This window comes from Ochotona princeps, chromosome 1, assembly GCF_030435755.1.
Source record: "Ochotona princeps isolate mOchPri1 chromosome 1, mOchPri1.hap1, whole genome shotgun sequence".
Taxonomy (NCBI): Eukaryota; Metazoa; Chordata; class Mammalia; order Lagomorpha; family Ochotonidae; genus Ochotona; species Ochotona princeps.
Window position 1 is genome coordinate 90,761,593 of NC_080832.1, and position 18,576 is coordinate 90,780,168.

The 18,576-nt window shown below is 46.6% G+C and overlaps 1 protein-coding gene across 1 annotated transcript in view; it reads left to right on the forward strand.

The window, feature by feature from the left end:
* Positions 1-18,576, forward strand: part of LOC131481299 (protein eyes shut homolog) — a 1,058,324-nt gene that overhangs the window by 1,008,080 nt on the left and 31,668 nt on the right. Inside the window, exon 28 of the mRNA XM_058669692.1 lies at positions 8,748-8,922. Coding sequence (XP_058525675.1) covers positions 8,748-8,922 — 175 coding nt within the window. The remainder of the gene's footprint in view (positions 1-8,747; positions 8,923-18,576) is intronic.

An 18,576-nucleotide genomic window follows, 5' to 3' on the forward strand; every position in this document is an offset into this window, starting at 1 on the left:
GGCTGGTCCCCTCGCTGGACAACCACTCCCACTGGAGAGTGTTGGCTGGGATAGAGACAGACACGACTAAGCAAGGCTACAACACCTGTGCGCTGCATGTGGACAAGATCAGGGCCACAGCATCAGCTGGCAGAAGCTGGCATTGGGGACTAATTCTGTCGAGTCAAATCACAGGACCACCTAAAGAGTGCATAAACCGGGACAGAGAGACCTGGGAGGGAAAAAGTGGGTTCCCCCTTCTTGGGTCACTATTCCCGTGGGAGGGCATGAAAACTAGGACGGGGGCTGGGATGGCTAGACAGAGGCACTCAACAACATCTGTGAGGGCTGGATGGTTGAGTCGATTAGATAGAACTAAGCTTTAATACCCATTGACAAGTACCAGAGCCAAATGGGATGGGGGACAGACTGGTCTTCTGCTACACAAATTGGCAAACCAGGGTAGGGGGCAGGCTTGGTGGGGGTTATTGTGGGTCGCCCCGACTAGGCTGCAGCTCCCACTGGTTGATGTAAGGGCCGAACCAGACTGGACTGCAACACCCATTGGTTCCAGTGCAACTCGGGACTGAAAACAGAACCAACACAGCAATTGCAACCACCAGCTGATCAGGGTGATGGACTGTGCCGGGCCCTGTGCTTGCTAGAACATACAAGAATCTGGTCTGGGAATACCTCAAAGTATCTTTGGAGATCTCCCCACTTGAACTGCTGGACTCAGAATTCTAACCAAGAAAAGACAGAAGACAGAATAGGACAATCATTCATCTCAGCTACATGTTGGCAGCGAAATATGGGACAAATGGAGACTTCATGATGGACCATATCAATCAGTGGACCACCTCATCGAGCGAAACTGGCAGTGACTCATAACTGGAGAACTATTAACTCCACTTGAGCACATATCTCAGAGCATGCCCCACATATGGGACTTGGGGTGGGCGGGAAACCGGGTGGGGCTTCTCCCTCAATATCCCCTTTTACCTCAGATACATGATGGAAACAATATGGACATGATAGCATTGCCCACCTCCCTATCCCCCTGAACCTTTTTTTTTTTTTTTTTTTTTTTTTTTTTTTTTTTTCCTTCTCTTTCTTGATTTTCCTTCAACTATAGTTAACTATGTAAAGATTGTCAACAACAATACAATAAAATGGATTATATAAAAAAAAAAAAAAAAAAAAAAAAAAAAAAAAAACCCTACTCCTGGAAACATATCAACTGCCATGATTCTTAGTTAGAATGGAAATCTTGGTTGGGTCTTGTTGGTTGTGGCCACTGACTTGAAAATCTCATAGAACCTTGGAAGCCTCTCATGTTGTCATTCACCTCTTGAATTTTCTCTTGATGTCTACTGTCTTTCCATTTTAAATTAGCTTTTACTAGTTACTGAAAATCATTGAAAATTGTTCCCAATGTATTATAGTAACTAGATTATAACTGTATCATAAATCCATAGTTCCCAAAATCTTATCTCTACTGGCTCTAAAAACTGATACAGGTTAACTTCATAAAAATACTTATTTCTTCCCCAGCTATAAGCAATTACCTGGGTTGTCTGGTACCTAGGCAAATGTTACATTGCTAGGAGAAGATCTGCCAAGGCTGTGGGCATTCTTGGCCTGGTTAATGCTAAATTTGCATTAACCTTCCCATGTGCCAGCAAAGTTGCCTATTCAGTTCTATGGATTGCATGTCTAGGTCAGGCCAGCACCTGGACAGGGCTTAAATAACATCACCCACTGCCCACTGGTGTATGCAAGAGCTGGGACTGGGAGCATGCCTGGCTTAGCTAAGCCTCAGTAACTGCCCAAAAGAGTCAGAACACGGTGTGGGCCAAATTAGGCTTAGCCACAGCACCTACCAGAACATGAAATACATGGATCTGGGGGCAGATTCCACAGGGGACTTGTGGGCTCACCTCTGTGGGACGGTAGCACCTGCTGATTTGCACAGCAGGCAGGAGGTAGTGAAAGGACAAGCCTGGCTGGACCACAAAACTCACCTGAAAGGAACCCACCTGATACTCATGGAGCTAGGACTGGGAAGAGGCTAGGCTGGTTCAAGCTGCAGTACCTCACAGCACATACCAGGACTGAGGACAGACCACGTCAAGCAGGGCTACTGCACCCACTTGAACATGTGAGATTCAGGATTGAGAGCTGGCCTGGTAGGGAAACTTGGGAAATTCTCCTGCTAGGTCACAGGTCCCACTGGGAAGCATAATAGCTAAGCCTGGGGTAGTCCAAGTCAGGCAAGGATGCAGCACTCATCAGCATTTGTTTGGGCCAGGTCATGCTGGGTCAGGCCTTAGCACCCACTGATGCATACAAGAACCAGGACAGGGTATGGACCATACCCAGATGGGCTAGGCTGCAACACCTACCAGCAAGAGCTGATACTGATGCCTACCAGTAAGAGCGGATGTCAGGCCCTGGTCCTGACATTCACTAGTAGGTACTGTAGCCTAGTCCTGCTGGCCTACACACTTTCCAGCTCCCACTGGTAGGTGCTATAACCTAGCTCAACTGCCACCTGCACACCAGCACACATAAAATCTCCTGATAGGAGAACCTTGTAAACTCTCCCGCTAGGCTGAGTCTCACATGGGGAAGTGCGAGAGCCAGGGCTGCAGGCAGACTGGGCAGAGCAAGGCTGTAACACCCATTGGTATGCATGGGGACTGGGATTGGAGGTGGGTCAGACTAGGCTAGGATCCAGCACCTTCTAGAACTTGTGAGATCCAGAATGGGAATGGATGTAGGACAGGACCAACTATGCCACAACACCCACGAGTTCACATGAGCGTTGGGAGGTGAAAATCGGTTGAGCTAGGTTATAGCACCTACCAGTGGGAGCTGGAATGTGTGTAGGCCAGTAGGACTAGGCTACAGGCCTGTCAGTGAATGCCAGGACTAGGGCCTGGCCATGTCAGGAAGGGCTACGGCACCCACTGATGCACATGAGATCTCTGGCTGGGAGCAGAACTTGGGGAATTCCCCTGCTAGGTGCAACAGCCAATATTGGAGGCAGAGCAGGCAAGGCAAGGCTGCAGCACCGTCTAGCATATGTATGAAGCAGGTCTGGGCACATACCAGCCTAGGGCAGTCCACAGCACACATTGGCATGACCAAGAGCCAGGACAGGCACAGGCAAAACCAGGTTGGACTGCAAAACCCACCAATTCACATGAGGACTCCCTAGCTCCCTGGTTCTCAGGATGATCCAGGCTTGGATAGGATGCCATACCCCCTAGAGCTGGGACTGCAGGTAGGCTGTGCTGAAAAAGCTGTAGCAGCTGCTGGTGAATGGTGAGATTTGGGGAGAACCGTCTCAGACTGGGCTACAACACTCACCAGGATGCAAAGCATCCAGGACTGACAGTGGTAAAGCCATTACTGGGCTGCTGTGTCCACTGGTGAGTGTGAAATCTGGGACTGGGGAAGCCCAGTCTGGGGTCAGGTCAAACGGGCTAGGCTTCAGCACCTGCTGGAAAGTGGCATGATTGAGAGCAAGTCATGCTAGGCTGGACCTCAGCACTCCTGGCAAGTACAAGATCCAGGGCTGGGAAGAGGCCTGGTAAGGAAACTGTGTGCTCTCCTCTGCTAGGCTGCAGCATCCACTGATGAGCAGAAAAACCAGGGCTGGTGGCAGATCAAGCTGGGCAAGATGGTAGCACCTGTCATTATGTGTGGGGCTGAGTCTGGGGGCAGAGCGAGCTGAATTAAGCTGCAGTACCAATGGGTGTGCACAAGAGCCAGATGGGATGCAGGACAAAGCAGGCTAGGCATGCAGCACATGCTGGCATGCACAAAAACCAGAGCTGGTGGTAGTCGTAGTAGGGGTTATTGGGAGTCACCACAACTAGGCTGCAGCACCTACTGGTCTTCTTGAAGACCAGACCTGTGGCAGGCTGGACTGGGTTAGGCCATGGATTCCACAAGTTCACATGAGAATGGAGCTGGTATGTACATTGGCTGGTGCAGGTGACAAACTGAACCTGACCCTGCACTAGCAGGCCAACCCAAGAGTCAAGTCTGAGGTCACCCTAGGTGAGGTTTTTTTTTTTTTTTTTTTTTTAGGTGAGGTTTTTTTAAGTGATTCCCCAGTTAGGCCACTGGACTCAAATCCCAGCCATAGGGAAAATCACAAATACGTGTAGTCCCATCTTGGAGTACAAGTGTCAGGACTGGGCCTCATCAGTCGCTAATGCTGTGCAGTGGTCAGCATGCCCATATGCATTAGGGGGACATGAGAGTCAGCTCATCTAGCCAGCAGGGGATATCAAGTGTCTTATCTTAGGATGGAAAGCAGAACAGGTTAGAACACTCTCCTGGGCAAGTTTTCCAGCATGTTCCTGGGCTCAATGATGCACTAAGGTAGACCTGGGCAGCCAACATACCTTGGAAACACTTCTTCAAACCTGGTTCAATGAAGCCAGTGACATCTCAGAATTATCCAAACCATTTAAGTTACACCCTTACAAAACCCTCCCCTACTTAAGGATCTCTGAGACATCATCCAATGACTGTTCCCCATCCCCAGGTACTGTTGTAGCTTGACATCAAGGAGTGGCCCCCTCTTCTTCCCTTCCTGAAAGACACAGGAAAAAAAATTTAAAACATTTGTCCCACCCACCTTCCTCAAACTTCAATCCTTCCCACCCCAATGGAGACCCACATGTAAATGCATTCCTGTCAACTATGTAAACAATGTTAAAAATAAAATTTTAAACATTTAAATACATATTTCTTGGGGCCAGCATTGTGCTATAGTAAATAAAGTTACTGCCTCTGACACAAACGTCCTGTATGGGAACCGATTCAAGTCCTAGTCGTTCCAGTTCCAGTTCTGAACCAGCTCCCTGCTAATGCTCATGGAAAAGGCAACAGAAGTTGGCCCAGGGCTTTGGGCCCCTGTAGCCATACACAAGACTCAGATGAAACTCCAGGCCAGCTTGGGCTGGCCCAGACTTGGCTGTTTCAGCCATTTGGGGAGTGGATCAGTAGATGAAAGATCTCTCCTTCTCTGTCCCTCCCTTTCTCTGTGTAGCTCTTTAAAATACATATATATATTTTTAAATTTAAAAATCCATATTTTTGGACCCTATCCCAGGACTAATTAATTGAAATCTCTAGAGAGGGAGAATCTAAAAATGTGTATTTAACAAACTTTACCAGGTTTGGAAGCTACTGTATCAATTGATCAAATACAATGTTGTGGAAGAATTTACTAACTAGGTTTATTAAATTTAATAACAATTCTTGTGTCAGGACTGTGCCTCCTCAGTTGCTGATGCCTTTGCAGTGGTCAACATGTCCAGATGCACACGGGGGACATGACAGCCAGCTCATATAGACTAGCAGAGGGCATCGAGTTTTATCACTAAATGTTTTGAATGGTTAACTGACCACACAGCAAGGATTATCTGGCGGCACAAATTTGGTCTAGTAGTTAAGATGCTGTGTGTTATATTAGAGTGCCTACATTCTGTAACTTCCACTGGCTCCTGACTTCAGCTCCTGCTAATGCCGACGCTGGAAGCATCAATGTTGGCTTGAGTAATTTGAATCTTACTATTCATATAAGAGACATGGATTGACTTCCAGGCTCCCAATTTTTTTTTAAAGATTTATTCATTTTATTACAGCCAGATATACACAGAGGAGGAGAGTCAGAGAGGAAGATCTTCCGTCTGATGATTCACTCCCCAGTTGAGCTGCAACGGGCCAATGTGCGCCGATCCGAAGCCGGGAACCTGGAATCTCTTCCGGGTCTCCCACGTGGGTGCAGTGTCCCAATGCATTGGGCCGTCCTCAACTGCTTTCCCAGGCCACAAGCAGGGAGCTGGATGGGAAGTGGAGCTGCCGGGATTAGAACCGGCACCCATATGGGATCCCGGGGCGTTCAAGGCGAGGACTTTAGCTGCTAGGCCATGCTGCCGGGCCCTAGGCTCCCAATTTTTGTCTTAGCCTGGTTCAGGTCCCCAGCCCCAGCTTGCAGACATTTGGGATCTGAACCAACACACAAAAGACTCTTCTCGATCTCTCTCCCCTCCCTATTTACCTCACTTCTTTTCCTCCCTTGTTCTCTCTTTTCCTCTCCTTTTTCCTCCTTCACTCCCCCCCCCCTTAAGAACCTCAGAAGTTTTAAAACTGGCTGGCATCATGGCATAATGGATTAGGACATTGCATTTAACACCAGCAACCCACATGGGCACTAATTCAAGTTCTGGTTGCTCCATTTCTAAGCAAGCTCCCTACTGATCTGCCTAGCAAAGCAGAGGGTGATGGCTGTAGTGCCTAGGCCTCTCTGTGTACACCATTTGCTAATCTGACATACCATATTTCTATACCTCCATGTGGTAGACCCAAATGAAGCCCCCAGCTCCTGGTTTGACCTGCCATAGCCCAGGCCATCGTGGCCATCTGGGGAGTGAACCAGTGTATTGAAGATATTATTACACACTGTCTCTCTGACTTCCAAATAAATACATTTTTAAAAGGTTTTAAATGCTAATGTCTTTTCACATTTCTGTGAACTTTCCTGATAAATAGCTCTAATACAAAAGTAGGCATTATAAAATGCAACCCTTACTGCTCATGAAGACCATATGTTTTTGTACTGAAAGTGGCGTATAATAAACCATTGTTTTTCCATAGCGCCTTTAATGATCATGAAGATTTTGAGGTAGACCAGATGAAATAATTTACATATGCCAACCAAACAGATTTATCTTGAGAAATTGGCCCATGCAATTTCAAAGGCCATCAGCAAGCAAAAAACCAGTTTGATTTGAAAGGCCTGAGAATGAAGAGAGCCTTCAGGTACATTACAGTCTGGGAGCTACAAACTTCAAAACCTCAAAAGTCTCTATTCTAATCCAAATGCTGAACTCTGGAATGACCACTGTCCCATCCCAACAGTCAGGCTGGAAGAGTCCCCTCTGACTCAGTCCATTCACTCTCTACAGGTCTTCAGTGGATCAAATCAGTCTCGCCCACATGAGGAGAGCAGTCTGCTTTAATCACTCTATAAATACAGATGTTAGTCTCATCCAGAAACACCCTCAGAGACACAACTAGAATAATGTTTGGTCAAATGTCTGGGCACACACACCACTAAGTGGGCACACAGAATGGACTCAGCATTTAATCATTGCCCCTGTGTGTTAATTTCCCAGAGCCTGAGCTTCCCGGCATCATTCTTGACTCCTCAAATTCCAGTTCAAAGTCCACCTCCTCAATAAAAGCCCACTCTGGGCCTTCACCAGAGTCTTGCAGTCTCAGACCTTTTCCAATTTAGCATTACTCCCTTTTATAATCATGTAACTAGAAAATTTATGAGAGATCTTTAAAAAGTTAATGAAACATATGTATGATGGAGGGAAAAAAAAACCTGAGCATGGATTTCAGTTTGTATCCAAATTTGTGAAGTTTTTTTTGCATCCAAAAATGTGTGAAATTCAGAGAGCCACCCCATTGCTGTTGGCCAAACTGATGCCTCTCCTTGTAGTTCCAGGCATTACACTTAGCTTTTCATCACATTCCCCCATGAAGTCCCCTCATTTCTCAACTTCCTAAGAAATTTTTTTAAGATTTAGTTATTTTGATCTGAAAGGCAGATTTTACAGAGCAAGAAGTAGAGACAGAGAGGAAGGTCTTCTGTCTGTTGGTTCACTCCTCAAATGGCCACAACAGCCAGAGCTGAGTGGATCTAAAACTGGGATCCAGGAGCTTTTCCAGGTCTCCCACATGAGTACAGGGTCCCAAGGATTTGGGCTATCCTGCACCGCTTTCATAGATCACAAACAGGACACAAAACAGTCCCGGTGTTGCATGCTGTTGCCCCAGGGAGGAATATCAGCCTGCTGAACCACTGAAGCAGCCCCCTAAGAAACTTGTATTGCCTCTGTTTTAATGATGAAAGGACACAATTAAGTTTTCCACTTAAACATAGCTTCAAAATGTTGAGTTCATGGGCATCCGGCTCAGCTCTGGCATTGAAGAGTCCTATAGCTCTGTAAGATAGAATGCTGGTTCCTGTTGTACAGACAGCAGCCTAGGATGGCCAGTGAGGGTTGGAATGACAACCTCACCTGAAGGTGAAAACTTCTCATAAGTTTAGACTTAAAATACATCTTCACATACTTGGACTGGCATCTTCACATTATATGTACTTGTGACAGAAGTCGCTTTTGTTAGAACATATCCTAGACTCTTTTGTAGCTATCTGTAATCATATAACTGAGTTCCAGCCAGGGAAAATCTTCTAGATAATCCTCTGCTCTAGTTTCTTTATTTTTTATTATTAATTCATTAATTACATTGTATTATGTGACACAGTTTCATAGGTACTTGGATTCTCCCCACCCCTCCCCAAACTCTCTGCTCTGGTTTCAATACCTTCTTCCTCTAGTCCTACTTTCCAATATATGCATGACTTATGGCTCCAGAAGGCTTTATTATAACTACTTCAGCACATGCAGAATGTATGTCCTATATACTGATTTCCTGCTTTCTTGTGCTATAGTAAATAAATTATATACCTACAAAAAAGAGTTTTTTTTTTCTCTGAAGTACTGATACTATGAATGGTTTTTAATATTTGTACTTCTTTTTTGTATTTCTTCATAAGCATTGTTTCTTCATTTTGAAAAACTGTCATTTTAAAAATGAAAAATGCATGTTTTCTAGCTTCCTTTTATTTTCCTTGTTGTTAATATGAATTGTTTGTACCTTTCTTCAAGGTTGCATTTTCACTCTTCAAGTTCGTACTGAGAAGGATAGCCATCTCAGAGGACTGGGAAATCCTGAGGGACACCCATCTGCTGGACGCACTGTTGGCCAGTGTGATGCATCTCCTTGTCATGTAATGAAGTGTGGCAATGGTGGGACATGCATAGAAGATGGAGCTACTGCTTAGTAAGTATGATATTATTAAGGAAAAAGTTAACAGGCTATTTGGTTTCTCACTGGTAGTCCACTCTAAGTAGCAGCCTACTTAAACAAAAAACACAAACTGATACTGAGAATATTTTTTCTATACACTTGCTAGACAACTAGAAGGCAGAAGTAAGCAACTAGGGAGCACTTGTAAACTCATGATGTGATTAAAATGAACGACTTTTTAAACATCTTATTGAAGTACAGTATATATACCAAGAATGCAAATAATTTTTTAAATAAATAAGTTTTTGGTTCTCAATCAAGTCAAGACCTATGCATTGCTAGTATGCCAAGAGTTCTTACTACTCACTTCTATTTCTTCTTCTTTTTTTAATGTGGGAAAGAAAAGTATATTATCATTTCCTTAGTATGTTATTATGAATTGGGCTGCTAGAAACACAGGACTAGGGGCCAGGTGAGTTCATCCTCAGGCCTTGGATGGATGGACCTTCCGGCAGCATTGTGACTGCTGGAGGCATCTCAGACAGGTCGGACTCAATGCTTGGGCCCTAGCCCCAGCCACTACTGCCAAGCAGTGGATGAATTCAGGGTTTGCAGATAGCCACAGTGCCAACTGGTGCCAGGCTTCAACCAGTGGCTACCTGGGAGTGAGTTCTGGGCACATGAGGGGGTGGAATTACTGTCTAGGGATATCCATGATTATGGCCACTGTACATTCATGTAGGTGAGGAATTAATACTGAGGGAAACCCAATGACAGGGCCACTATATTTGCAGGTAAGCGAGGGGATTAAGATCTGGTGGTTTGGAGAAGAAAGACCAGAAGATCTGTATGGGTCAGATTGATACACCAGCCCACACTGGAGTCCTGAGTAGGGCTTCTTAGCATGCAACATGGCTGGCTACCGCAAGCCAATCCACATGAAAGCTGGGGCTGGAGGCCTATCTAGCAGGGCTAGATCGCAGTTATAGACTGAATGTTGGGACAGGGGACGGATCACATTAGGATCATGTCACCAACTATCACGCAAAAGAACCATGTCTGAGGGTAGATTCTGTGGGGGATATGTGGACCAAACCCCTGTGGAAATACAAGTCCCACTGATTATCTCCAGAGTAGGGGTGGTGACAGACTGAGCTAGGTGTGATTATGGAACCTTCCATACTCACAGGTATAGGGACCAAGAATAGTCTGGGTAGGCCCAAGCTACAGCACCTGCCTGTGCATCCTAAAACAGGGTGTGGGGCAGGTCAGGCCACAACATTCACAAGCTCATACAAGACCAGGATGGAGGAGCAAGCTATGCCACCCAAGGACCTAGCACCCACTGGCATTTGTGAGATCTGGGTCTGGGAGTAGGCTGAGCTGGGAGAAACCTGGGAAACTCCCCTAGTGGGTCATAGCTCCCACTGGTGAGTATGTGGTCCAGGCCTGGGAGAAGGGAAGCTGGGCAAGGTAGCACCAACTGATGGCTAATGTGTGGTTTGGTTTTGGAAGGGGTAGACCGGGCAGGGCCAAGCAAACCTTAATTCACCAGCAAATGCGGAAACTGGTTGGAGCACAGGTCATGCCATGCTAGGCTGTCACACCTATCAGTTTACATGAGCCAGGGATGGAGCAAATTGAGCAGGGCCAGGTTCCATCACCCACTAGCAATAGTTGGGACCACGGGCAGGCTTGGTCAGTTCAGGCTATAGCATCCAAAGACAAAGGCCAAAAAATGTGAGGGACTATGCCAAGTTGGGTCAGAGCAACCATTGGCACGTGCAAGATCTGTGGCTGGGAACAGACCTGGTTGGGGAGCAAAGGGAATACCCTGACTGGGTTGTGGTTCCCACTATTGAGTGTGAAGACCAGAGTTGGGGATGCTATCTGATTTGGACATGGCTGCAGTGTCCCTTGGCACAAGTGTCACTGGGTCTTGGGTATGCTGAATCGGGCTAGACACTAGCGCCTACTGGTGCTTACGAGAACCAGGGTAGGTGTAGGACAGGCTAGGTTAGGTCTTTGCCCCTGTTGAGCCATGTGAGAACTGTGTCTGAGTGTGGACCAGGTTTGGCTGGGCTGTAACACCCAACAGTAAGAACTGGAATGCTGAAGGCCAGACAGGACAGGCTACTGTTCCTGCTAGGACAGGAGGTAGAATAAGTAGGGCTGGCCCATGGACCCACCAATGGAGGAGCTTGGAAACTCCTCTGTCAGGACACAGTCCATGCACATGAGTGCAAGAACCACAATAAGGAGCAGCCCAGACCAGGCCAGGGAACGGTACCCACCAGCATACATTTGGAACAGGTCAGAGGTGAACCAGGCTGGGCAGTTCATATCACCCACCGGCAAATCCAAGCACGAGAATGGAGTGTGGATCAAGCCAGGTTGGGTAGCAACGCAACCCAGTTCACATGAGGGCCAGAACAAGGTGTGACTGGACTAGGCTAAGCTGTAGCCCCCACTAGTGAAAGCTGTAATTGGGGTGGGCCAGGCTCAGCTATGCTATAGCACCCCCTGGCAAATGCCAAGGTGAGGCGGACCATGCCAGACTGGAGTACAACACCCAACCAGTACATGTGAGACCAAGGGTGGAGGGGTGAAGCAGTTTTAGGGACTGTGTGGGGCTCCCCTGCTGGACCAATATTCCCACTGTAGTGTGAGTTGGGATGGGGGCACACCAGACTGGGCAGGGCTATAACACCTGTGGGCCTCATAGACGCTGGATTAGGGGAATGCCAGGTTGGGTTGACTGTTCCTTCTGGGGTACGCATAAGCCGGAGTGGGTGTGGATTGGCTGGGCTTTGCTGCAGCATCAGCTGGCAGATGCTGGCACGGAGGGCAATCTGTCAAGGTAAACTGCAGTACCACCTGCAGAATGCAAGATCAAGGAGTGGGAGTGGGTCCAGAAGGGAAATAGTAGACACCTTCCTCTTGGGTTGCCACTCCCACTGGTGAGTATGAGAACCAGGACTGGGGCAGGCATGGCTAGACAGAGAGTGGCACCCACCGGAAAGTGTGTGGGCTGGCTATATCAAACATAGTTGCTTATTTTCTTTAATATTGTTTTACATATTGAAAATTAGAGTTAGAGACAGAGAAAGAATGAATCTTCCAGCTGCTGGTTCACTTCCTAGGTGCCACCATTGCCAGAGCTGAGACAAGCCAAAACCAGAAGCCAAAAGCTTCATCTGGATCTCCCATGGGAACAAACACTTGGGTCACATTCTGTTGCTTTTCCCAGGTGATTACCAGGGAGCTGGATCAGAAATAGAGCAGCTGGGGCTCAAAGTGGCACCTATAGAGAATGTCATTGTTTCAGAGAGTAACTTTACCAACCACACCACAGCACCAGTCCCTATTATTTGGATAGTATTGAAATTTTCTTGAGCAGAAATTCCTGGTAACAAAAGTAATACCCAACAGTTACACAGAATTTATTTCTATTACACTTTATTAAAACCTTTTAAAGTAGTAAAGACCAATATCCTCATGCCCATTTAATAGATGGTAAAATTTGTTCTCAAAATTGTGAAGAACTCAATAGAATATACAACAGGTCTTTTAAAAGTTCATTAAAAATGCATACTATGAAAAAAATGGGGTCTCAAACCTCGGGCAGCCATGCTGCCCAGGGTGCTCAGGTGCCCTGCCACGAGTCCAGCCTAGCACAGCCAGGCTTACCACCACGTACGTAAGTACATGGGGTGAGCCGCTCGCGGGCAGCTTCCTGATCTGCCGGAATTCTGGTTTGATGGCCCTCTTTTGGGATTGGGAGGGGGTTGTTCCAGGGCTCTGAGAAGCGGATCTGGACCTCCTCAGCACGCCATGCGGCTGGAGTGGGGGAGGAGCTCCCGCGTGGTTTCCAGATTGCCGGAATCCTGGTTTGATGGCCCTCTTTTAGGAGTGGGAGGGTGGTCCTGGGACTCTGAGAAGCGGATCTGGGCCTCCTCAGCGCGCCATGCGGCTGGAGTCGGGGAGGAGCTAGGAGGATCCGGGCGGAGGCCTGAGCGTCTCAAACCTCGGGCAGCCATGCTGCCCAGGGTGCTCAGGTGCCCTGCCGCGAGTCCAGCCTAGCACAGCCAGGCTTACCACCACGTACGTTAAGTACATGGGGTGAGCCGCTCGCGGGCAGCTTCCTGATCTGCCGGAATTCTGGTTTGATGGCCCTCTTTTGGGATTGGGAGGGGGTTGTTCCAGGGCTCTGAGAAGCGGATCTGGACCTCCTCAGTGTGCCATGTGGCTGGAGTGGGGGAGGAGCTCCCGCGTGGTTTCCAGATTGCCGGAATCCTGGTTTGATGGCCCTCTTTTAGGAGTGGGAGGGTGGTCCTGGGACTCTGAGAAGCGGATCTGGGCCTCCTCAGCGCGCCATGCGGCTGGAGTCGGGGAGGAGCTAGGAGGATCCGGGCGGAGGCCTGAGCGTCTCAAACCTCGGGCAGCCATGCTGCCCAGGGCGCTCAGGTGCCCTGCCACGAGTCCAGCCTAGCACAGCCAGGCTTACCACCACCTGCGCAGGTACATGGGGTGAGCGGCTCGCGGGCGGCCAGTGCGCCATTTGGGGCCAGGCTGTGCCTGCCGGCCGCCTGGCCAGGAAATTCTGAAAGTTGATTCCTTTGATATGCTACAGGAGTCACTCCATGCTGAACCCACAGTTCTCTGAAAATGTGTATTAGTCCTTAAGAGTCTCAGTGGCAGTAAATCTTCCTCTGAAGAACCTGTAGTCACTTTATAGTGCAGATTACCAACACCAGTCCCTTCAAAAGCAAAATTCTGGGCTTGTCCAGCAGGATACCCCATTACCTGATAGGAGGAGGGATCAGCAGAGTGGTCACAGAAGGCAAGACTATGACATTGTCTGGCATTTGAGAACCATACTCGGGGCTAGAATGTGTCAGGTATGGGTGGACCAATCCCTGTGCAAACTCTGACCCCACTGGATGGTTTAGAAGGGCCGGAGGAGTCTATGCAGGAGGCATGACAGTCTATGGGGCGCGCTGGGCTGACCCAGAGCAACTTCTGGCATACTTAACACTGGCTGGGAACAGGCCTGGTTGGGGAGCTTGGGGGAGGCCTTGGCTGGGTGGAGGTTACCAGTAAGGGGCGCAGGAACTGGAAGGGGGCTGAGTTCTGGTCGGGTCACAGTTGTACTCCCTTGGCACAAACATGCATTCGGACTTGACGCACCATGCTGGGTTAGACCGCAACACAGTTTGGTGCTCTGGAGGACCAGGGTAGATGTGGGACGGACTCGGCTAGGTTTCGACCCCCAACTGAGCCATGTATGAGCTATATGTGGGTATGGACGAGCCGTGGCTGGGCTGAAACTCTCAACAGCAGGAACCAGAATGGGTTGAAGAGCAGTGCTGGCCAAAGGACCTGCTGGTATGCGTTAAACCTGATACCAGGAAGGGGTCTGATGGAGGAATCTGAACAGTTCCTCTGACAGGACACTGACCCTAGAAATAAACGCAGGAAGTATGGAGGTAAACAACCCAGAAGAGGCTTTGGAAAGTGACCCACTGGCATACATTTGGCTCAGGTTGGGGGCAGACCAGGCTGAGTCGGTTCACGTCATCCACTGGCAAATCCGAGTGCTGGAACTGTGAGGGGGCCTGGCCAGGTTTGGTTGCGATAACAACAGTACAAAACACCAAATGCCAAGGTGAAATGGCCTGTGCCAATAGGGAATGCAGCACCCAACCAGCACACCTCCCACTGATATAGGTGAGGGACGAGTGTGTGATGGGCAGAGCCGGGAAGAGCTGCAATACTCATCAGTTCCAATGGAGGTCGGGGCTCAGAATAGAACCAACCCAGGGATTACAACCACCAGCTGATCGGAGTGATGGACTGTGGCGGGCACTGTGCTTACTAGTAGTATATTTAGGAGCCTGGACTGGGAACACCTCAAAGTTTCTTTGGGGATTCCCCTGAACAAAATGGAGGAATCAAAACATTAACCAAGAAAAGATAGAAGATGGAGTAGATCAATCAACCACCTCAGCTGTATGTTTGCAGCGAAAAACTGGACAAGGGGAAACTCTAAGATGGACTATGTCAATCAGTGGACTCTGCACCAGTCTCATCGTACCTGGATTGTTGCTGATCTAATTGATCAAGGTGACGCTCTGCTGGCTCTGCCTACAAACCTGAGAGGGCCTCCCTAAGAGGCCGTTGAACTTGACTGGACAAGTGGGATGCTGGACTCTGTATGGTGTGAGCTTTTAATTAGGGAGTCTCGGTGGAACTTGGGCTATGGTTATGCATCAAGGTGGGGGGACTCACCATGGTGGAAGGGTTTGGGGTGAAGGGGGGAGAATCCCAGTACCTATGAAATTGTGTCATGTAATACACTGTAATTAATGAATAAATGAATAGAAAAAATAAAAAAAGAAGAAGAAAAAAATGGGCCCTACACCATGGCTCAACAGGCTAATCCTCCACACTGTGGAGCACCCCTTAAGAGACCTGGTTCATGTCTTCGCTGCTCCACTATTTGTGGCCTGGGAAGGCAACAGAAGATGGTCAAAGTCCTTAGGACATAGCACCCACATGGGAGATCCAGAAGAGGCTCCTGGCTTCAGATCAGCTCAGCTCTGGCTGCTCTGGCCACTTGGAGAGTAATCCAGCAGATGGAAGACCTTTTTTTCTCCATCTCTCATTCTTTTTGCTTTTCAAATAAGAATAAATAAATCTTAAAAGAAAAAAGCATGGGTTTTGTTTTTTAACAAAATAAGCCTATGTTTCAAAGGATTTATTTGTTCATTTTAAAGTTAGAGTTAGGGAGAGGTGAGGGAGAGAGAGAACTCTTTCTCTGGTGCACCCCCAAATGCTGCAAAGGCAGGGGCTGAGCCAGGAGCAAAGAGGCAGGAATTCCACTCAACTCTCCCTTATAGCTGGCATGGACCAAAATAGTTAGGCCCTCTTCTGCTGCTTTCTTAGGCATATTAGCAGGGAGTTGGAGCAGAAATGGAGCAGCTGATACTTGACCCATCATTCATATGGGATGCCAGAACTTGCAGGTTCCTGGGGAGGAGAGGCAACCTAAAAGAAATGGGGGTGGGAGACAGTGCTCTCTTAGGCAACTGACAACATTTATTTTCAGGGTTACAGTTCTTACATGGTTAGTGAAACAATAGTTCAAACGAAACTCAGAATTAGGTCATGTCTGTGAACAGAGTACAAAGAAGCTAATAAGGCGACTTGGTCAACGCATTGTGAAACAGGGAATAGATAAAGAGTACTGGCCGTCCTTAGTTGACTAGACAGAGCACAGATGTTCGCCTATCTTCAGGGAGAGCACAAACGCACACTCACTGCGGGCAAGAGCGCACTGTGGGTGAGAGGCCCTCCGCCTCCCCTTTCTCGGAGCCTCTTCTCAGCAGGATCCCACAGGCCTCTGCTGTCCCAGCTATCTGTTGGATGGATTCCAACAGCTAGTATTGCAAGTGGCAGTTTAATCTGTGCATTAATGCTGACCCCAACACTATCTTTGAATCTAATTTTCCACAGACTTTTTGGAGTACTCTCCAATGAACATCTTGTAAAAGATACTGCAGAAATAAAATCCAGTCTTACAATTCCCTAGTCAAGATTCTCTCCAAAATCTAAATAGGAAGAAATTAATTCATACACAGCTAATAATTTCAGCAAAATAATAAAAGTGCTAAGTAGCTCTTTATCTACAGGATGTAGTCTATTCATTAATACCTGTAAATAATAATGTTGAAGTTATCTACAAACAGAAGTTTATCTCTTGCTTCATAACACATACTCCAGAGATTTCATAATTTTCTGTGTTGATGGAAAGCTATATCACATGAGATATATTTCTGCATAAGAGCCATAATTTGAGTAACAAATAGACTCTAGCAACAGTGTATAGTGGGACTGATACAACTGGCAAGTTTTCTTACAGGGTTTAAACTTTTTCTCCCAACAAAATTGGGATAATCTGTGGGATCCTCTTATTAGATAACCACAAAACAGTATATTAACTACTAAATGTGAAACAATGCTAGCAAGTCAAAAAATAACTCTTAATGTATAATACCATTACATTAAGATTGTGAATTCCTAACCTCAAGACAGGTGAATTTTACAATATGTAAGATAAAATTTAAAACTGGTTAAAAATATTTAGGCTCCCATTCATAAACAGTCCCAGTAGCAACACCAATTCAATGAGTTTTATTCCTTTTGGCAATTTGAAAAAATCCTCTAATCTCAATCATGAGAATTTCTCAAAAGAAAAATGATGTGTTTTGTAATACACTTTTCAATAGCATTTAAGTTTTTCCCTCTATTTTTGTCATTGTCCCATGCTCTTAATTTTGTGAGGATCTAAATTTTGATATTTCGCCTGAATCAAAGTAAGTAAAATTGAATTTCTAGGTAGCATTATAGATAGCTTAAAGCCAAAGTTCAATCTTTTCTTGAAAACTAACTAACATGCATAATAAAATGCTTTTAAAAAGCTCAAGCGGCAAGTCTTAAGCCAGAAGCATAAATTTCATGGTGTTTGGAATCAATTTTAAAAGCAGAATTTTAAAGCTGGTCAAGTGTCTTAACCCCGCACAGCTCAATGACATATTTTTTTTTAAATTATGCGAAATGCTGCTTTTATTTCTGTGTCCCACAGGCAGAGGTGGGAGGCATTGTTGGAATTCACAAGGGAAAGTCTTGTTTCAAATACTGCCAAAGGGACTTGATAGGACAGATTCCAGCACATGTGCAGGACCCTGGAAAAGTGTGGAGAGCCTTGCTCTGCCACTCAAGTCCACGACCACACTCCCAACTAGCTGTAGCCTGTGCCGTTTCTTGAATGAGAGTTTAATGAGGCAGAGTTCATGTCAGGCCGTATACTCCTGGGATAAGTTCTGATGCAACAGTCAACTTATTTCTGCTAGTCAGTATCCAAGCACAAACTTAGTTCTATACGTGCATGTGTTTTCACAAGATTTAACTAATTTAGGTTATGCTTTTCCTTTCGATTCTCAGGTAAAACTTGAAAATCGTTGTCTTGCAGAATGATGTTTTGAAATATGCATATATTGTAAAATGTGAAGATGCACATTAACGCATGTAGCTGTTTTGTGTGTGTGAAGAGAATAATTAAAATTTGCTCTCAGTGATCTCAAAATACAAGGAGTTATTAACCAACGTCACTATGTGACATAATAATATGACTGTGACTGGAGACAAGATATCTAAGAATAATGCAGTATAGGAAAACCAGAACTTATATAAACAAGCTAGATGGTAAAAGGACTAGCATGAAAAATAAGTACAGCATAGTTCAGAGAAGGAAGATGTTGTCGCTAGCATTGTCACATAACAAGTAAAGCCCTTAACCTACAATACTGGCATCCCCTATGGCCACCAATTTGAGCCCTAGGCACTCAACTTCTAACACAGCTCCATACTAATGACCTGGGAAAAGCAACCAAAGATGGCCCAAGTGTGTGGGGCTTTGCCACCACCACTATGGGAGACCCACATAAAGCTCCTCGCTCCTGGCTTTGGCATGACTCAGCCCCAACCCTTGAGGCCATCTGGGGAGTGACTAGCACATGGAACGTAGAATAATAAATCTATCAGTTTTCACAAAATCTGGCTCAGGTTTGCTATTTTTTGACTCACAAATGAGAAGCCATCTGAAATCTATACACTTTCCACTGG